We start from the raw sequence: 22,409 nt of genomic DNA, 5'->3' as shown, positions 1-22,409 counted from the left end.
TGAGATTTTTGAAGCACTTAATAGTTAGTTTCTGGAACACGAAATTGAATGGAAAAATGTATTGGGATATATACAAACTATGCCGCAAACATGACTGGACATCTTTCAAGAATTGTTGCAAAGGTGAAAAACGTTGGTCACCCAGACATTTTGTCTACATACTGTATTATACATCATGAGTAACTTGTGGCAAAAAAAATGTCCCCAGAACTACACAAAGTATTATCACATATTATTAAAATTATAAATGAAATTCGACACAAAGCGCTCAATTCTCAAATGTTTGAGGCACTTTGTGAAGAAATGGGTTCTGAGTATACTCACCTTCTTTTTCGCACTGAGGTGAGATGGCTGGCAAGGGGAAAAATACTAACCCGACTGTTCACCCTGTGTGAAGAAGTCTAATTATTTTTCCAACAGCAAAATAATCCAAAATTTCAAGAACTCTTGTCTGATGATGAGTGGATAGCCAAGCTTGCATACCTGGCAGATATTTTTTCGCTGTTAAATGAACTAAACATATCCTTGCAAGGACAACTTAAGGATGTGTTCACACTACGAGGTAAAATGGATGCTTTTCAAAAGAAAATATTACTATGGCAAACACGGTTGGCTGAAGATCTGCAGATGTTTTGATTTTGATGAATATATGAGTGAGAAGGATGTCAACCGGCAAGTGGTAACCATTGTTCACCAGCACTTACAATCACTCACAGAATCTTTTTTTTTTATTGAAAAAGTTTTTCAAATACAAATTTTTCCCCCTTCTCCCCCCCTCCCTAACCCCCCCCCCCTTGCCTTCCTCTCCCCCTGTGGCTTCTTCAGGGTACAACCCAAATTCATAACAGATTATATAATACTTTACCATCCCCTTGCTCCATCCCCCATATGCTGACCCTTTCTTTCTAATAATATTATTATATCCCCCTTATACTATACATTTCGAAATAACATTCTACTATAACATTATATAATAACTCCTAATTTAACATAGTAATATTATTATATCCCCCAATTTAACAATTTCTACTCATGATCTACTCTTTTACTCCTCCCCCATACATATATCTCTTAAATCAAATCTTTTTTGTATATTAATATGACATTTCAAAGCAACCTTCCACTATAAAACTATATAATGAATCCTAATTTAACATTTATTCAACTCATAGTCTGCCCATTTCCTCCACCCCCATAGATATATCTCTTAACTCAAATCTTTTACATATATTCATATCTAAACATAATATCCCTTTTCTTCAACTAAACAATCAATAAGCTAACCTATCTCCACCCACTTTCCTACAGGACTACCATACATAATAGTTCTTGATATCTTTATTCTTCTGCCCACACCACTAAGAAGTATTCCCTTATATAAATAAAATCCTCAAATGACTTTAAGCTTGTAATCCATATAATATCTTCTGTAGTGTCTTTTAGTTGGATTGTCAACTCCATCACCCATATTAGGGTAACATCACATCCTAATTCCAACAGTATGTTCGGTATCTTCAATTACCATCTGCCCCCGTCAACAATAGATGTCTTGATATATAAAAAACAACCACCCGAGTGACTTTATATTTGTATTCCATATAGTGTCTAAAGTAGTGTCTTTCATCTAAATTATTAATTCCAACCACCGTAATAGGGTAACAACCAGATCTTCTGCGTGCCCCAATCCCATAACTCTCTTGCCTTGTAGCTCAACATAAACGTAATACATTTATCAAAGAATCCAAAATAGATAATTCCAATCCATTCAGTTTAAGGCCCTTTTCACATCCCAAAAGTAGAGCACTGCAGAGGTCTGTCACTGTCCTCAGGATAATATAAATCAATACTTTGCCTCAGCTATCTTTTAATATATTCAATCATCTCTTAGATAACTGGCATTGCACTGTTGTTTAGTTTAAAAGTTTTTGTTTTTGTAAGACCTGCTTCTTCTTTTCTTGACTTTTGTGGGTTAGATCTCCATCCTGATTTCCTTTCTATAAATTGTGTATCAATCTTTTGATCGTTATTACCCAAAGAAAGAAGATCCCAGACATGGCAATATGTGGATAATAGATCCATTTGCAACAAACATTAAAGATAGCAATTTAAGCAGGAATGAAAAAGAAAGCCTCATTGATCTATCATCCGACAACAGTCTCAAAGCTAAATTCCAGTTATCCATATCAAGACCTCATTTTTGGCTCTCCATAAAAAGTGAATATCCATTGCTGAGTGAAAAAGCAATGAAAGTTTTGATTCAATTTTCAACAACATATTTCTGCAAAAAGACATTTTCATCTGTCACAGCAATTAAAACTTGGTACCAGTCTCAGTTTGAAATAAAAATGGCTCTTGCATTAACATCATTGAAGCCAAAAACCCATAAACTTATTTCAAACAAGCAGGAACAAATATCACACTAAAAATGTGTAATAATTAAATAAGCTTCAATTATTTTGTAATAATTAAACTAACTTTAATAATTTTGTTACAATTAAACAACCTTTAAAGGTTTTGTTATGATTAAATAAGCATTTACAATTTTGTTTTAATTAAATAAGCATTTATAATTTTGTTATATTAAATAGGTGCATTTCATATTAATAAAATGGAATTTCTCTGATCATTATTTTACAAATGTATTTATCTTTTTAAAAAATTCATATTAGTAATCCGCGGGATTTAAAATTATGAATTAGTGGTCTGTGAGGTCTGAAAGGTTGGCAACTCCTGACCTAGATGATATACTGATCTATACTGAAACCATGGCGGAGCATGTGAAGTTGGTCAGGGCAGTACTGAAAAAACTTCAGGTTGCCCAGCTTTATGTGAAGCTCTCTCTCACAAAGTCAGCTACTATTTCAATGATAATTGAATGAATATATATATTTTATATATATATATACATTGATTGTAAGAAAAATACAGGCAGCCTTCCCTAATCCTGTAACCTCTATATTTCCAGCAAATGCTGCCATTGACTGGCATATAGTATTTGGTTCTGTTGAAACGTGTGATCTGTAGTTTGTGCGAATAAAGAATATCTATTAGAAAAGGCAACAGCAATATCATTTAGACTTATATATCACTTCACAGTGCTTTACAACTCTCTCTAAGCGGTTTACAGAGTCAACATATTGCCCCAACAATCTGAGTCCTCATTTTATCGACATCGAAAGGATGGAAGGCTGAGTCAACCTTGAGCTGCTCATAATCGAACTCCTGGAGTGAGTAGTGAGTTAGCCTGCAGTACTGCATTCTAACCACTGTGCCACCACGGCTCTTGTATGCAGCTCATAGTTCTTTTGATTTGAAATAAAGATCCTGATGCTGATGTGTTAATTACTAGAACTTTGAAAGTACAGAAGGGCTGTTATTATTTATGAATGATTTTCAAAATGATTGTAGGTTTAGAAGGAGGTTAATTACTATCAGACAAAATGGTATATTTTGTAATGTATCATTGCTATGAAGTTAAACATTTTCATTTTATCTGTTGGAAATAAATATCCTATTAAAATATTTAAACATCGTATTGAAGATTCCTAGAAACTAGCATCTTTATTTAATTACCTTAAATACCTTTCTTTGATCCAACTGAATTTTTTAATATAGAAATCATATCCCTAAAAGGAAATTAGAAGTTCATTTAGGGTTGCCAGGTGTCCACTATTTGAGCAGACAGTCCACTTTTTTCACATTATGTTCATTATTTTTTTTCACAAAATAGTGGACATTTTTTTTATTCAAAAGCTTTATGATGAAATGGTACATAATCTATAGCTGTACAGTCTAAGAGAATAAGGATAGGAGAATCGCGTTTTGTCTTTTTTTTCATAAGTTAGAATGAGATAAAGATCAAATGCTCATTGTAATAATCACATTTTACACAACAGTGCAAAAAATGCATTAAAGCAGTTATTTTTTGATATCGAAAATGTAGTGCTGAAGGTTTTTGCCGAATTTTCAAATTCTGCTAAGAAACGATAAGAGTTGAAATCATTTTTTGAGTTTTGCGAGTCAGAATTCCATGAAGTTTTGCGCCATGTTCCAACACGTTGGTTAAGTTTGTTTAAAGCGGTCAAAAGACTTCTTTTAAACTGGATACCTCTAAAATCGTATTTTATTTCTCTTGGATCTGATGAGTGCCATAAGGTTATCTGGAACCTTATTTCGGATCAGGAAAATGAACTCGCAAAGGACGATGAACCAACAATTTCAGAATTGTATTTATATTTCATGCACTTCTTCATGTCAATAATACAAGACACCCTACTGAAGCTGGAAAGCAAGAAAATTCTTGTATGTGATCTTCACATTATCATGTGTAAACTGCGTGATTCTTTGCAAAAAAAATACGATGAGCAGTTTTTTGGAATGAAAGTTTTATTTGCCTTACATAAAAAACATTTACCTGAGAATGCCGTGCAAAAGTTCAAGAAAGAAGCCATCAACGTGTATCAAAGAGCCATTGTGTACCTAGAAAAGTGGTATAATTTCACCGATTCAGTATATGAGACGCTAAGTTGTTTCAATCTAACTGATCGCAATAATCCTCCAACTGTAGAAGAAATGACGAACATCTGGTTATTATCACCATGGTGAGAAGAACTTCCACCCAACACTCTCTTCGATGAAATTTCTGCCTTAGAAGAAGTTTATGTTCATCTGCAGGGCGATTCATCCCTTGATAAGTGGACGTACTTTTTCAAGAAAGAGCCAGCTCCGAGTTTACTGAAACTGTTCCAGTATTGTGAATCAATTCCGGTATCAAATGCAAACGTTGAACGAATTTTCAGCGTCATGGGAAATTTGTGGACTGACGAACCTAACCGACTGCTTGTACCATCAGTTCGAAGTGAACTTTGTATATCTTTTAATATTTCTCAACGTTGTACTGAAATTAAAGAATTATTCCTTAAACACAAAGAATTGATCAAAGCTGCGCAGTCAAATAAAAAATACATACGACAGCAAAGTAAAATGTAATTTAATATTTTACATATTATTATAATATATTTGATGTTTTGAATTTTAAGTAAAGTTTTGAAGTGATTATTTTAATACGTGTTAAAATGTTTGTAAGAAAATATATAATTTAATTGTAAATTTTTTTTTATTTTTTTACTACTTAACCCCCCCCCCCCCCCCCCGCGTGTCCACTATTTTTTGGAAGCAGACCTGGCAACCCTAAGTTCATTTTATATCTTGAATTGCATTATTATATTACGTAAAACTTGGCCCCAGTAATAATAACTGTTGAATTATTAAGTTTAAACATATTTTTTCTTTACACAGCCTTCTTTTTTTTAATCTGCTGTGCACTTGGCAAGATAAATGGCAGCTCATTCATTTGAAATAACCCTTTCCTCATTTTCATAAATTTGAAAAACACTCTGAAGCCCATGTTTTATTCAATCTGTTCTGCTCTATGTAAATATCTCTAAATTACATAAAATTTACATAATTCAATAGATCCCTAATACTACACAGGTGGGTTTCAGCAGATTCTGACCAGTTCTGGAGAACCGGTAGCGGAAATTTTGAGTAGTTCGGAGAACCTGTAGTAAAAATTCTGACTGGCCCCACCCCCATCTATTCTCTGCCTCCCAAAACCCAGCTGATCAGGAGGAAATGGGGATTTTGCAGTAACCTTCCCCTGGATTGGGGAGGGAATGGAGATTTTACAGTATTCTTCCCCTGGAGTGGGGTAGGAATGGAGATTTTACAGTATCCTTCCTCTGCCACGCCCACCAAGCCACGCCCACAGAACCGGTAGTAAAAAAATTTGAAACCTACCACTGTTAGAGTACTATCACAGAACCAGTGCTAGAGTAGAAGCTTTGTAGATTCAAAACTTTATTAATTATAAATTGTTAAGATTTTTACTTTTAGAAGAGCTCCACTGTATTTTTTTTTTTTTTTTTTTTTTTTTAATTTGATTTATATGCCGCCCTTCTCCGGAGACTCAGGGCGGCTTACAATGTGCTCAGCAATAGCCTTCATACTTTTGTATATTTTATACAAAGTCAGCTTATTGCCCCCACAAACTGGGTCCTCATTTAACCTACCTTAGAAAGGATGGAAGGCTGAGTCAACCTTGAGCCTTGGCGAGATTCGAACCAGCAGTAAATTGCAGGCAGCTGTGTTAATAACAGGGTGCTTTAAACCACTGTAGTAGCAAGGCTCTTTTTAATGTATTTAATGTATGTGTATATATACGTATAGTTAAAGTATGCCCTGCCTTTTTATTCAACTAGTATATAGATTCAGCAGACCTCGAACCTGCTATGGAGGCTGAGAATCCAGTGAGATTCCATCAGGCCTGGCAGAAACTATGTAAAGCAGAGTAAGCAAGTACCTTTTTCTTCAGCTTCCACTCCGATTTACCTGGGTGATTGTTTTTTGTTTTATAAATAAATGCATTTTAATTTTACTTAAAATTAAAACTTGAACATTTGATGTGTCAGTGTGTAGAGCATACTTCGATCCAACTCTTGCTATGCATTTCTGGAAATCTCAGCCCTATTTTTTCTGAAGTATTTCTATTAGGTATTTTGAGTTATTTAGTTTTTGCTAATGTCCTAAACTATGAATTGAAGTAAGTTATAATAAAAAGCAAATCTTTAGTTTATGTTCATTGGTAATATTATTACGTGAAAAAGAAATAGGTTTGTGCAATGCAGACAAAGATTTTTTAAAATTGTCCTTAGGATGAGGTCACACCTTATATATAATGGTATGTTTGAAATAACATATACTGATAAAATGTGAAGTATATACACCAACAGATGAAAAACTCAGATAAAGGTCTTTTATGTTCTACCTATCAGTAAAAGAATGACACAGATGCACATAAGTCTCAAATCTAAATTATTTGGCTTGTGAATTATGCTTGAATTTTGTATTGTGTTTTATTTCAGTTGCATATTAGTACCTGGAGGTTTTGGCCATAGGGGAACTGAAGGAAAACTTCAAGCCATTTCATGGGCAAGAAAAAAGAAAAAGCCTTTTCTTGGTAAGAATGTACAGAGGGAGTGAAGTGATTTTAGTTTTGCATAATTGATAACATTTGTTCAAAACAGATTTCTCAGGCTTGTGAATCTCCAATTTGAAAGCAGAAATGCCAGTTCAGAAGCTTGTGAGCTCTTAGGGCACTTCATGCAACAGCTCTCTCAGAAAGGCCCTGGGAGCTGTGGAAATTGAATTGGCTTCTACTTCAGTGGAAAAATTGCACAAGCAATTTTACAGCTTGTCCTCTGTTGCCTTAAAACAAGTTGGTTTCTAACTTTTTCCTCTTCTGCTTGGTGATAGGATGGTATTGTATTTTACACTTCTTCCTGACATACAGAGCCTCATTGAGGAGCTGCTTTGCCATTTCCACAATAAAGATGTGTTTTTTTAATGACAGGAAGGAAAAGACAAAAACAGATACAAAGCCTTGGTTGGCTTCATGGTGGCCTCATATTGGCCTTCTGTTAACTCTAGAAAGCAATAGGGTGCAAAGAACAACTTCCAATCAGGTCTTACTTCTTAGACAATTACCAGTCAGGGAGCAACAAAGCTCTTTTTATCCCCTTTTCCTCAAAATTATCCCCAAAATAAATATTGATAATTGATATTTCCCCCGATGTTTCAGTTTATGGATTTGCCTGGCAATTTGCAAAGAGCATGGCAGTTTGTTATAATAAGTTAGTACAGGTAGTTCTTGATTTAGGATAACAATTGAGCCCAAAATTTATGTTGTTAAGTAAGACATTTGTTTTGCCCCATTTTATGAACTTTCTTGCCACAGTTGTTAAGTGAATCACTGCAGTTGATAAGTTAGTAACCTGGCTGTTAAGTGAATCTGACTTCCCCATTGACTTTCTTGTCAGATGGTCACAGAAGGTGATCACATGACCCCAGGACAGTGCTACTGTCATAAATATGAACCAGTTGCCAAACAACTAAATTTTGATCATGTGACTATGGGGATGCTGCAATAGTTGTAAGTGTGAAAAATGGTCATATATCACTTTTTTAATGCTGTTGTAACTTTGAATGGTCACTAAAAGTTGTAAGTTGAGGGCTACCTGTATTCAAGAAAAATTTGTGTCACGAGTGTTTTCAGAATTGCTGTAGTTACTTGATCAGTTACAAACAGTATGGATCCAATCAAGCCATCTCCTGTTTGCAATTAACTGCAAGCCTTCCCCGCCCTAGTTAATTGCAGGTTAACTCCCCATATAAGCACGGACCTTTCTGCTTGCTATTCGGGCCTAAATGCTGTTTAGGCCTAGATGCAGAGCCTGTGCTGAAGCACCTGGACGCAGAGCTGCAGAAGGGAGGAGAACTCAGCTAAGGAGTCCTGATGGCTGCAGCAGAGATAACAGCAGAAAAGGAGCTGAAAAGCTGTGTAAAGATACTCCCACAGGAGCTAGCTGCAACTGTGAGTTGAGATAGCTGGGAGCCTTTTGAAGTCTCCAATTTCGGCTTGCCTTTTGCTGAGTTGAAGCACGCAAGCCAACATCTGAACTGTTGCTGCTGGACAGTTTCCCTCCCAGGAGCTTCAAGCCATGTTTGCTGATTGAATTGTTTTTCACAGGTGACTTTTAGCTGTGAAGCCTATACTGCTGCCCTTCTACCACCTCGATGATGTATCGACACCGAAGCTTCTTAATGTCATGTTAGTTTTTTCTTATGGACTGTTTCGGTATTGTGGAGAGGAATTTAGGGAGATGGCCTGGCTTCATTTAACCAAGATAAGGCTTTGTTATTAATGTGCCTTTTTAAAGATATAGTGTTTTTTAAACATTTTGAAGTGAAGTATATTTTTATAAAAGACTCCTCTGCTAGTTTTATTTCAGTCCTAGTGTGTTTGCTCGTGAGCTGGTTCACGGTTCGGGGACAACCCTCAACCCCATCCTGACAATTTGTCTAGCTCTTATTCCCACCTCCTAGTTACTTTCTAATAATAACATGCAAGGGCCAATATGTTGATTAATCTTGTGCCTAAGATGAAGAAATAAGGATTAAATATTAGAGCAACATAAATGCAGAAGAAAGGATGGTGTTTAGAATTCAAAGTGATAAATACAGGTAGTCATTAACTTATAACCACAATTGGGACCAGAAATCCAGCTGTAAGTCATTGTAATTGTAAGTCGAGGCCCTCTGTGATGCACCCACATTTTTTACATCTTTTGTGGTGGTTGTTAAGAGAATCACTGTGTTCATTAGGCAAAGCCATTCTTCTGTATGGATGGTTTTTGCTGGAAACTAGCAAAAAGCACTAGAAACCAGCCCCCCCCCCCCCCAAAAAAATGCAGATCATGGTCACATCACTGCAGAATGTTGCAATTAATTATAAAAGTGATTGATTGCCAAGCACCTGTCATAATGTTGTATGATCACAGGGGACAGTACAAAAATTTATAATGTATGTTTGTGTATGTGCACGTACTCTCTACAGGCCATAAAGCTCCCATTCCGTCCACTTCTTAAATGTGAATGGTGGTTAGGCAACAGGTTGTAAAGGTGAGGACAACCTTTGTCACATTTTGTTTTTAAATCTATGCTCCACTTTTTTGCTTTTGGGATCACAAAGCAACTACATATGTTCTGTTTATTGGCTGGAAAATATATATATAAATGCATATATGGAATTGTATCATTTACCATTTTTTGTTACTTACAGGAATTTGTTTGGGAATGCAGCTGGCAGTAGTGGAATTTGCAAGGAACTCTCTAAACTGGCAAGGTATGTGCTTAATCAATGCTATTTTACATCTAATTATTTGCGGGTAAACCCCACTCAACTTAGTAAAAATCTAGTAATTATAAGCTCTGTAAGTGAAGAAATCTCCACTTATAGCAGGAGATAGTTCTTAGTTGCATTCACTAATTAATCAGACTGAGGGAATAAAGCAAGATAATTTTATTTAGCAGAATTGTTGTATAAGAAGTTCCCTCCCTAGGAAAAGCATGTCAGGAGGAATGCAGAAAAATAATTAACATTGGGTTTTTTTAATAGAATTATCTCATTATTTTTCAATAATATGTTATTTATACCGTGTTTCCCTGAAATTAAGACCCGGTCTTATTTTCTTTTATATGCACCAGGTCTTATTTTGGTAGGACGTCTTACCTGCTTACCTTAAGATCACTGCAGCCATACCTCCCATGGCCCGACACCTGTCACACCACTGCCAGACTTCTTCTGTGCTTCTCATGGCCATTTGTAGCCAGACGCCACATGGCTTGTCGCACCGGTGCCGCCGCTCATGGCAGGAGGCTGTGTGGTTTGTTGTGCTGTTGCACGCACGAGCAGTGGCCGGCGCGATGAGACTTGTGGCATTCTGCTGTGAGCGGCAGCACCGGCATGAATCATCCGGCCACAAGCAGCCACAAGTGTCTGCAGAAGAAATTGGGCAGCGGTGCAACAAGTATCGGGGTATGGGAGGCCTGGCTTAGGTGATCCTAAGGTAAGCTGGGTGCAGGGTGCGTGGGGCAGTTCCACCCCCGCCCTAGCTTGATTTTTACACCTGTGCCTCGCCCCACCTTGTATAACCAGACAGTGAGTGGGGCTTAATTAGGTCTTATTTTGGGGATAGGGCTTATATTAGGTGCAGGCGTGAAAATCGAGCTAGGGCTTGTTTTGAGGGTAGGTCGTATTTTCAGGGAAACATGGTATATGTTTATTTATTCAATTCAATTTTGGTGTTGCATAACTCCCAACCAACACTGTAAGTAAAATTTCTATGAGTCAATCACACACTTTAAGTAATAAATTTCACTTCTTAGATTCCAGCCCCCTTCAGTACCCCTTTATCTTCTCTCTAGACTTTTAGGAATCTTCCATTCCTCCAGGCAAAGACAGGATGCTGATGCCTTTAAACTTACTGAAGAAAATTCCACACTCCTTGTGATAGGATCATGTTTCTAATGAAACTCTGATAACTGAAGAAAAAAAACCTTTGATCACCAAGAGTAGTCAAATAAACATCGTTGTCCAAATCCTTTTGAGTTCCTGATTCATTATCATTTTAGCCGTTGTCTATCCACTGCAGAATGAAGGCCTCTTCTGCATGTTTCCAACCTATATGGCCCTGAGCTTTCTTTTGCCAATTGGCCCACAATATTTGCTGATGTCGTAGATTCATCTTGTTTTAGGTCTCTTTAATGGACCATTTTTTATCAAATGGGATCCATTCTATGACTGCCTTGGTCAACCTGCCATCAGTTCTTCTTGTTATGTGACCAGCCCATTAGCATTTAAATTCTTTTACTCTCTTGATGATATCATATACTTTCATTTGTTCTCCAATCCATGTGCAGGTCTTTCTACCTTGTTTCGTAATGCTGAACATGTTCATTTTTGATTATCTATGGGTATCTGCAACTAACTAATGATGTCAAAAGACTAAAAGTGTGTGTTTCATATTTGCATCACAATGTAATATGCAACAAACTGATGAGGCAGTCTTTTTGTGTCATAATGCCCATTTTCTTACTTTAATTATCTGCTTTTTTCTACCTTTATTGCAGTCACAGTGGTTTAGGGGTGCAGATTTCAGGCAAAACTATTAAAACTAATGCATAGGCTTAATGTTCCTTATTGTTCATAGTGACTTTTTAAGCATATGCTCAGAGCAAGAAATCAATTGGGAAGTACTATATTTATAGATGCACATCTGTTAGGTTTGCTGATATGAGTCTCTGCCCACAATGTCAGTTAGGGCATCATTCATAAATGTGTCTAGTCAGAACATGCTCATTTTAGTGGTTTACTTCATATTGTTTAATTGAAGAATATATTATGTATAATGTTAAAAAGTCAATGAGAAGAGTATTTTAATCATCAGAACCCACAGAGTTTATATCAGTTTTTTTAATTATTTTTTTTCTACAGATGCAAATTCAACAGAATTTGACCCCAATACAAAGAATCCTGTTGTAAGTATTGATTCCTCCTTCTGTTTAAACAGGTATTGGACTCTTCCCAGATTTGCTCATTCTTGATTAGACTTGTTAAATCACTTAAGACAGACAAACATTACTAATTCCAAGAAATCTGTTGCAAGCATCATTAAGAATGTTTTTGAATAGGTCACTTTTTGTGCATAGATCTTGCATTGAATTTTATGAGCAGTCCAAATTACCTGATTTTTCAGTTGTACTCATAGTATTTTCTTTCCAATTCTTGTTTTATTTTTCTTATTACAAATTAAATAAAACTAATGTTTGGACAAATCCATTTAAAAACTATTGAAGAATACTAAATACAGACCACCCATAATTTCATTTTTATATAAACATCATTTAAAGCAGACATTTATGCCAGACCAATTGCTTAAGAGATACAAGAGGGCAACACATCTAGAAAACCTTAGAAACTATAAGTTAAAGTCAGCAATGTTCAATTTCATTGCATCTTGGAAAGTGCAATAAATTCCAATATTGGCAAATGGCTAGAAAAACTGTTTTAATTCATTGATGTAACTGAATTTACCATATTTTTCAGACTATAAGACACTCCAGACTATAAGACGCACCTAGCTTTTGGGGAGGAAAACAAGAAAAAAAAATCTGCCTCTGTCTCCCAGCAATTTGCCTCCTTGCAGCAAACAGCAAACAGCCTGGTCAGCTTCAGCACAACCTGATTTAGCATGAGCAGCTGATTGGCAGTTGGATCTGCCTCTTGGAATACTGCCTATCAGCTGTTCCAGGCTGCGAGGATTGCCACCGCCCATCGCCAACCCTAACCCTAACCCATCACCACTGCTGCCTATCACTGCCTCCTCATGTCCCATTTTTGGCCTCTGCGCGTCCCGTTTTCAGCCATCATGCACCCCATTTTTTGCCTGTCAAAGGTGGCAGGGATAGGATGCTTCTCTCAACTCTCTAAGGTCACACATAACTAGAATATGCATGCTTGACTTTTGCTAGCACTGCTAGCTAAAAAATAATGGTTTGAATGCAGTAGATGCCAAAATAAAGACAAAGAGTTACTAAGTATAGTACTTTTGTAAGAAATTGGATACATAAAATTATTTAACTCAAGCAGTTATTAGACAGTAATCTAATATATTGTGTTGCATAATGTTTGAGGTAAGTGATAAAATAATTGCTCAGTAAATCAAGACTAGTAAAGAAAGTTCAACATTGCATGATTTACATACTGTATTATTAATCAGTACAGAATAGGGCTGTGTGTATTAGGTTGGAATGTAAAATTATCAATGACTAGTTACTATAATGAAAATTTCTTGTGTTCAGAGAGTGCTGACTACAATGTATGTAATCCTCTATTAATGATACGGTTTGAATATGTACAATATAAATAGTCCCTACAAGGAGATTTTGGTCAAGAAAAAGCAATTTATAATAACAAAAACCAGGAATATATAATATAACAAATGTTAAATGTTGAGTATGTTTTATCCAGCTTTGCCACCCAATAAATAAACTGGACTCTAGCATTTTTTTAAAAAACTATAAAATATCAATAATATCATGAACCCAAGAACACTAGATTAGAAAATGATTCTTATAGTTTGGGGTAGATTTTTTCAACGTCTCAGCATCATGTAGCCCAAAGAACTACATATGGTGATTTACTTCTGCAAGTTAAGCTGGATAATATCTGGTAGTACTTTGATGAAAACCCATAAAGAAATCCCAGACCTATAAACTAGTCTAGTCTAGACTAAACTAGATTAAACTAGACAGATAAGGCAATAACAAACTAGTTCAATATTGTTGCTAATCTATAGCAATAACACAAGACAAAACTAGAATGAAACAACACAAAATTCTTATATAGATTTGTATAATATTTTGTAACATTATGAAATAGCAGTTATGATAACCTATGAACCAGTGGTGGGTTGCTCCCGGTTCTGTCCGTTCTTTAGAACCAGTAGTAAAAGCTGTGGGAGGCTCTGCCCACCAGCCCAGACGTCATAAATGATGATCTGCGCATCCTATTGCAAACCAGTAGTAAAGGTAAGTAGAACCCACCCCTGCTATGAACCATGAATTAGTGTTAACAGCATCGGTTTTCTGATCTTCCAGATGACTTGGTTATTTCTATTGATAACTTTGGGGTATCACTTGGATATCATATCCCAGATGCTGCTGTTACTTTAATATTATTTCATTCTTCCAGATACTTTTCAACTGAGCAATATGTCAATTACATGCTTTATCCATCTATTTTTATTTAGTCAAAGCACAAATATTATTTATTGGTAAAGATAATAAAGCCTCAATAAGACAAGACAGATTTCCTGTGTTTTAGAGGGATTTATGAAATGTCTTCTTTGTATTTTAGTAATTATTATTCAGTATCTGATAAAGCAATTGACTAGCCAACTTATGCAAATAAATACATTCCAGGTTTTCCAGGAAGAGAATAATTCTCCCTGGTTCTGTACAATAAAAAATTTAGACTGAATTTAGAGCAGAGATTTTCCATGTTGTCCCAGGTTACTCCCAGCTTGCAAGCCATTTTAGTGAACCCCAGAGATTTTTCCAAGCATTTTTTTTTTTTTTGGCAATAATGCAGAAAAAAACATAGAGCAGACTTTGGTGGCACTTCTGTGGGTTTATATAATCCTCTTTTGAGGCAAATTTTTGTGTTGTAAAACGATCCAGAAGTTTGGTGCATTATTTAAGGTACACAGCTAGAAACCAGGAGACTGTGAGTTCTAGTTCTGTCTTAGGCACAAAGCCAGCTGGATGATCTTGGACTAGTCATTCTCTTTCAGCTTTAGGAAGAAAACAATGGCAAATCTCTTCTGCCAAGAAAACTTCAGAGACTTGGGCAGACAGCCTGCCATGAGACAATATTGACTCAGAAGCACACACATACAAAATGTACCTCTCTCAATGTTTATATGGAATTTTGGGGTCTGTTTCTATTTCTTTTGGCTTTTATGTTGCTTTTATGTAATCATATAAAAGGCTGCACATTCTTCAGAAATGATTCTGAAGAAGTTTTTTGGAATTCTTATGAGCCAGTACCTTTGGCTTATTAAAGTAGCCCATTGTTGGAAGAAATGTCCATCTGGGTTCAGTTCCAACTGGGGAGAAAGACACTGGAAATATGGAGGCTGTTTGGAAAGATGATTTAATGGTGGACAGGACCACATGGGATTTTTGGGTCTTGGGCAAATGAGCACATGGAAGAGATTTATACTCTCTCTTGGGCCCTGCCGTGGAGCTTCCTGTTCCTATGTAAGAGCAGGTATTCTGATTGGTTGTCAGACTCCCATGGGGCCATGCAGGGGTGAATTTGTAGGTTGTCTTGAGTCCCAGGCTTGGTTGAATCTTACTGGGTGATGATGTAAAGAAAAGGGTTGTGTTCTGAAAGGGTGTTGGGCAATTCCTATTATGGCTTAATGTCATTGTCCTGGTTTGGATCTTGAGTGAGGGCTAATCCTATCATGTCCTGAGGTTGAAGATCTTTTGTTTTGTATATAGACTGGCCCAGTCTTTGGTCTTGTAGATAGGTTGGCACCAGTCTTACTGGGGCTATTAACAAAGGTGGGGGTTGCTTTTCAAGAGCATGTTTCTCCTTTTCTCATCCAGGGAGGTATAATATTCTGCCTTTTTAATATTTCCTAAAATATTTCATTCTTCTATGAGAAAGGTGGGTGCTAACTTTCTACAATATCTTGTAGAAAATTGAAATATTTTCAATATTTTGAAAAAGCCTGAAAAAATATGTAGTTGCTTTAAAAAATCACACAGTAAGCTCTCAGCTGCAATGTTTTAGACTGCTCATTTTTGTTGATCTTTTGTAAGCATTCCTCAGTATTATTTTGGTGTAAGAGCAGGTTAATAGTATAAATAAATAAAAAGCAATCTTTAGGACACACTGGAAGTGTGGTGCTTATTCAAATCCCATTTGAATGGTTAGTTCTCTGAATGGGTGTCTGCTTAGCACATGGTTGTCAAACTTGCAATGTCACATTGCCGTCATGTGACGTTTTGCAACCTTTTTCCTCTTTGTAGAGCTTGGAGGGGGCGTAGTGTGCACATGATACATTCGGCCCGTGGGCCGCTGGTTTGACACCCCTGACTTAACAGGACAATGATATAAACTAATTATCTTACACTACAACCTATTTCTTTTGGCCTATAGCTATGTTAAAAATTTTGAGATGATGTCATGAATTCTGTGGCTGAAAGTATGTTTGTGTGTGGCTTGATTGTTTAAAAAAATGGTTGTGTTGATGGCAGACCCAGTCACAAAAAAGTAGGAGAGGACAGAATGCCAAGGAGGGGCTATTGTTTTAAAAATCACTACAACAGGCATTACATTAGGAATCCAAGCCTTATATAATTCACATGGTATTAGTGTTTCATTATAAGATAGTATATGAAGTTAAATGAAATGTGTAATGAGGTGGGATATGTTAAAATTTGTATGCATTTCCAGCCATTAGCATAGGATAACTGATGTTTACAGATTCTCTAAACTTCCTCTAACTTTCCCTACTTTCAATTAATTTTCCTTATTCCCTCAGTTACCACAAAAGGAGTCTGGCAGCACAATTTTTTGAATAGATTTAATAAGGTGTAAGTCTTTATTAAAAGCCACAAGTAATTTTTGGCTTCTGATCCTATGAGTCTCCTCCAATGTTTGGACTGTAGTATGTGGGTTTATTTTATCTGTAGTGGTTTTATAAATTCTGAGAAATGTGTATGAATTAAAATATTAAACAGAAAAAAGATGTAATAAAAACTTGATTTACAGGGCAATTGTGGAGAAAGATATCCATTAAAGCAGAATATCTATGAAATAGTAAATAAGATATTTATTCATTTAGCCAAAACAAACCCCACACTTTTACATGAGATAACTAAGTCTATTTAATTTTACTTACTGATTTCAATGGTCCAATTTTAACTGAGGCTTGTAAGATGGTGGTTTTATATGATTATCTCTAAACAGTATACTGTATAAGTGAGGATGATAAGAGAGACTTCATGATCAGAGGAGAAGTCAGTAAAAATAATCAACAACAACTTTGTTAGGAGAATTGCCAACTCCCTCGCTTTCTGTCATTATCTGGTATCTAGGATCTCTAATATTGCCTGTTACCTCTTCTGTGTCATTCAAGGGTCCATTTCTTCAAACTTCAAGTCAATGAATTACTGTATTTTTCGGTGTATAAGATGCACTTCCCCCCCAAAAAAAGAGGGTGGAAATATCTGTGCGTCTTATACAGCGAATGTTGCCAAAGCCCCACCCACCTGCTGGCCCCCACCCTTCGGACTCTGCCTCCCAGCAATTTGCCTCCTTGCAGCAAACAGCCTGGTCAGTTTTAGCAAAGCATGATTTAGTACAAGCAGCTGGTTGGTGGTTGGATCTGCCTCCCGGAATACCACCTATCAGCGGTTCCAGGCTGCGGGGTCACCATTGCCCATCGCCACTGTCACCACCCATTGCTGCTGCTGCCTCCATGTGCCCCATTTTCAGCCTCTGCGTGTCCCATTTTCGGCCTGCACATGCCCCATTTTTGGCCTCCGTGTGCCCCATTTTTGGCCCGTTGCAGGCGGTGAGGATAGCCTATCCCCATCACCTGCAACAGGGCAAAAATGGGGTGCGTGGAGGCCGAAAAAGGGGCATGAGGAGGCAGCGATAGGCAGCAGTGGTGATGGGTATGGGTTAGAGTTGGCGATGGGCAGTGGCAATCCTCATAGCCTGGAACCAGGGGTGGGTTCTAAATTTTTTACTACCGGTTCTATGGGTGTGGCTTATTTTGTGGGCGTGGCTTGGAGGTCATGCGACTGGGTGGGCGTGGCTAGCTGGTCATGTGACCAGGTGGCCATGGCTATGTGTATAGGGACTACTCAGAGGGCTGAAAAAAGTCATTTCTGACAGGTCCTTGCACTTTTGACTGGTCCTCACACTTATGACCATCCTCACATTTATGCCCGTGCAGCATTCTTAACAACCATGTCACTCATTTCACAACTGCTTCTCTTCACCATGGTGACAAGATAGGGCAAAAACGTAAAATGTGAGGGCAGTTGTAAGTTCGAGGACTGGTCAAAAGTGTGAGGACCAGTCAAAAATAACTTTTTCAGCCCTCTGAGTAGTCCATATGCACAAAAGGATACAGCAATAGAGAGGGATGAAGGAAGGAGAAGAGAGATGGAAGAAGGAAGGGGAGAGAGGGAAGGAAGAGAAGGGAGGAAGGAAGGGAAGGGAAATTAGAGTAGGAGTGAGGGTAAGAGAGGGAGGAAGAGAGGAGGAGAAGGAGAAAGGAAGAGGAAGCAGGGAGGAGGAGAAGAAGAGTGGGGGGAAGAGAAAGTAAGAAGGAAAGAAAAGAGAGAGGTGGTAGGTTTGAGGAGAAAGATTGCTGTACAATAAAAAAGATGAAAGGGAAGAAAAGCAAACCCAAACAAATATAAAGATATTAAGATAAAGAATGAATTGTTAAACTTTAAAGAATGAAAGAGAACAAATATGAATAAATAGCAATAATTAGAAACACACATACAAACATACAATGTATTTTCTTTGAACAGAGTATTTGGCCGGTTCACAAATTTAAACAGTGTTTAGTCATTTCAATTAAATTTGCAATTTCTATATTTCCTTTTTGCCATATTTATTCCTCATCTATTTTTTAAAAAACCAATATTACCCTTCATCCTCATCTCTAATCTTAATCAAATTCAATTTTTCCCTTCTATTCTATATTATACCCCTTCCCATTGTCATCTATTTTTATATCCATCCTCACATTGGTTAATTATGTAATATTACAGTTGTTTAATACAAATTCAACATTTTAATATAAATCAATTAGTTATATAACTATCTTTTTTGTATATTAATCAATATGAACATGAATATTCCAATTATTTCCATGCAATCCAATTTCTTACAAATCAATTAATTATATTTACCAATAATAATAAACCAAATAATTTCCCCCATATATTTCTCCAAACCACAACTTAACCATTTCTGCTATCAACACAATATACAATTAATAGTATCTCAATTATTACAATTCCCTAGTTAAATAGAGCTTTTTTTCTTTTGTGTTTTAAAATCTTGAACTCTCCTCTTTTGCCCTAAATTTCCCATTGTTTGCACCTACCTTTTTTGGTGAAGAAAAAGAAATCTCTCTCTGCCTCATTTTGTTACGTTGCAGCAGAGCCTGCTTTACTTTCAGTTTTGTTTTTTCAGCATAGCTAGGGGGAAAAAATCTGCTCCAGCACTCTTTGCAGCTAGCAACAGAGTCCTGCGCAAAACAGCTGAGAGCAAATCAGCTGAGAGTCGGGAGGCTGATCTAATCAACTTGGGCGAATTAACCTACGCTGAAGCTGAAATGGGCTGTTTTTTCTATTTTTGCAGGCACCGGTCTACTCATTTGTTTTCTTTTAACACTGATCAGCTGTAGGGTGGCCCTTTGAAGCCCCGTGGCAAGAGTTTAAACAGTTTTTTTCCCTCTAGCCATCAGCTGGGACTCAGGAGGCAGCAATGGATTGGGAGTGGGCGGGGTAAGCGAACGGCAACCGGGCCAGGAACCGGTTCGGGGGCATGGCCAGCCAATCTTATTACCGGTTCTCCGAACTATTAAAAAATTTTACTACTGGTTCTTGTGAACCGGTGCGAACCAGGAGCAACCCACCACTGCTTGGAACAGCTAATAGACGGTATTCTGGGAGGCAGATCCAACTGCCAATCAGCTGCTCATGCTAAATCAGGCTGTGCTGAAACTGACCAGGCTGTTTGCTGTTTGCTGCAAGGAGGCAAATTGCTGGGAGACAGAGGCAGATTTTCTTTACTTATTTTCCTTCCCAAAAGTTTGGTGTGTCTTATAGTCTGGAGTGTCTTATAGTCCGAAAAATATGGTAAATTCAGTTACATCAATGAATTAAAACAGTTTTTCTAGCCATTTGCCAATATTGGAATTTACTGCGCTTTCCAAGATGCAATGAAATTGAACATTGCTGACTTTAACTTATAGTTTCTAAGTATAAGACTAAGTATAAAAATATAACTTATAGTTTTCTAGATGTGTTGCCCTCTTGTATCTCTTTCATCTTCCAACACAAGTCTCAGTTTATCACAACATCTCTTCCTATAAAATTTTTCAGTTGCAGAATAATCCCCTGGTCTATAAGCTGCATGATTGGAGTTTTGTTTATTGGCAAACATATGCACTTAAATTTTTGTCAATCAAAATAGAGCTGGAAAGGACCTTGGAGTCCTAGTCCAACCCCCTGCTCAAGCAAGAGACCCTACCTTTTCAGGCAGGTGTCTGTCCAGTCTTTTCTTAAAAACCTCCAGTGATGAAGCCCCTACAATTTCTAAAGGCAAGCTGTTCCACTGATTAATTATCCTCACTATTAGGAGGTGTCTCCTTAATTCCAGGTTGTTTCTCTCCTTTAGTAGTTTCCACCCATTGTTTCTTGTCTTGCCTTCTGCTGCTTTGGAAAATAATTCAACCCCCTCTTCTTTGTTGCAGCCTCTGAAAATCTGGAATACTGCTATCATGTCACCTCTAATCCTTTTCTCTAGACTGGCCATACCCAATTCCTGCAACCATTCTTCATATGTTTTAGTCTCCAAGCCTTTAATCATTTTAGTTGCTCTTCTTTGCACTTTCTCCAAAGTCTCAACACCTGTTTTGTAATGTGGTGACCAAAACTGGATGCAGTATTCCAAGTGTGGTCTTACTGAGGATTTATAAAACGGTACTAATACTTCGTGTGATTTTGATTCTATGCCTCTGTTTATACAATCAAGGATTGAATTAGCTTTTTCGGCTGCTGCTGCACACTGCTAGCTCATGTTTAAGTGATTGTCCACTAGGACTCCAAGAGCCTTCTCACAGTTACTGTTTTTGAGCCAGGTTTCGCCTAATCTATACTTGTACCTTTGGTTTTTCCTGCCTGAGTGTAAAACCTTGCTTTTTTCCACATTAAATTCCATGTTGTTGGATAGGGCCCATTGTTCAAGTCTGTCAAGATCTTTTTGGATCCTGAGCTTGTCTTCTGGGGTGTTGGCTATTCCTGCCAGTTTAGTGTCATCTGCATATTTGATGAATTCCCCTTCTTGTCAGCCCTGGAGGCCATCTTTTTCTTTGGATCTTCAGGGCTGCCACATTTAGTGCTGTGGGAAACTGGGAGAGGGGATTGCATGGAGTGGTGGAGATATCTAGCCATAATAACATTCCTTTCTCTGAAAGTCAAGGTCATTCGGCCTACACCTGGAGTGGCATGACTGAGAGGCATCTCCAGTTGGGATGGTGCATTGATTGGACCATGTGATGGATATGTGGTGCAGGGGAAGGGACTTGGACTTTCTTTTGGATGGGGAAAACCTGGAAGCTTTCAGATTTGGGTTTTCCCAGATGTGCCAATATAAATCTCTAATAAAATGGAACTTTGAAGAGCTTCTAGCCTTGGAGTCTTCTTTTGTTACTTGGAACCCTGACACTTCTGTTCCCTCATCTAAGTCATTTATGAAGATATTGAAGAGTACTGGGCCTAAGATGGAATCTTGTTTACTTTGCTCCATGTAGATGTAGTATGATTTAGGACAACTTGTTGAGTACAGTTTGTCAGCCAGTTACAAATCCATCTGGTGGTAATGCTGTCTATCCCATATTTTTCTAGTTTATCAAAGAATAGTTGTGGTCTACTTTGTCAAATGTCTTGCCGAAGTCCAAGTATAATAAGTCCACAGCTTAAATTTTATATCTTGTGTGCACATTTTTATGACATGGATGAGTAACAATATTACTTACAATTAGGAGAGGATGTTTTTAACACTTATTTTGATATCTTCTGGGACAAAAAGATTGAAGAATCAGTTCTGAAATGTGCTGTGATAAATTGTAAATCATAATGTGCAGCTAAGAGTTGATGTGTGGTGGCAACACTTTGGGATGATATGACTCATACATTGTGTCTGTTATTAATTTTGGCAATCCCCTAACATTTGCACAACATAATGTCAAGATCTTTTCCTCGTTGAAGTTTTATCCTGTGAGTGACATTTCATATTTATTTATTTATTTATTTATTTTATTATATTTCTATACCACCCTTCTCCTGCGGGACTCAGAGCGGTGTACAGCCAGGATAAAACATAGTGTATAAAATTTAAGAACATTTTAAAAAACAATTAAATAATTTTGGCCCGAATTTAAAACAACCCAATTAAAACCGAAATTCGATTAAAAAACTGAGAGGATGGGATCAAGCCAGCCCAACTAGATGGAACAAGCGTGTCTTCAGGGCATGACGAAAAGTCCGGAGGTCTGATATCGTGCGTATCTCAGGGGGCAGGTCATTCCAGAGGGCAGGTGCTGCCACAGAGAAGGCTCTTCCCCTGGGGGTCGCCAGCCGGCACTGCCTGGCCGAGGGCACCCTGAGGAGGCCCTCTC

At 37.3% G+C, this 22,409-nt stretch overlaps 1 protein-coding gene across 2 annotated transcripts in view; it reads left to right on the top strand.

Moving 5' to 3' along the window:
* Positions 1-22,409, top strand: part of CTPS2 (CTP synthase 2) — a 159,796-nt gene that overhangs the window by 81,089 nt on the left and 56,298 nt on the right. For both annotated transcript variants that reach the window (XM_070943707.1, XM_070943708.1), the window contains exons 10-13: positions 6,261-6,349; positions 6,924-7,018; positions 9,680-9,742; positions 11,894-11,937. In XM_070943707.1, coding sequence (XP_070799808.1) covers positions 6,261-6,349; positions 6,924-7,018; positions 9,680-9,742; positions 11,894-11,937 — 291 coding nt within the window. The remainder of the gene's footprint in view (positions 1-6,260; positions 6,350-6,923; positions 7,019-9,679; positions 9,743-11,893; positions 11,938-22,409) is intronic.

Source organism: Pituophis catenifer, unplaced genomic scaffold (assembly GCF_029215685.1).
Source record: "Pituophis catenifer annectens isolate HBS135680 unplaced genomic scaffold, rPitCat1.0.hap2 SCAF_4, whole genome shotgun sequence".
NCBI classification, from domain to species: Eukaryota; Metazoa; Chordata; class Lepidosauria; order Squamata; family Colubridae; genus Pituophis; species Pituophis catenifer.
The sequence above is the reverse complement of the archived record's forward strand: the minus strand, read 5'-3'. Positions and strand labels throughout refer to the sequence as shown.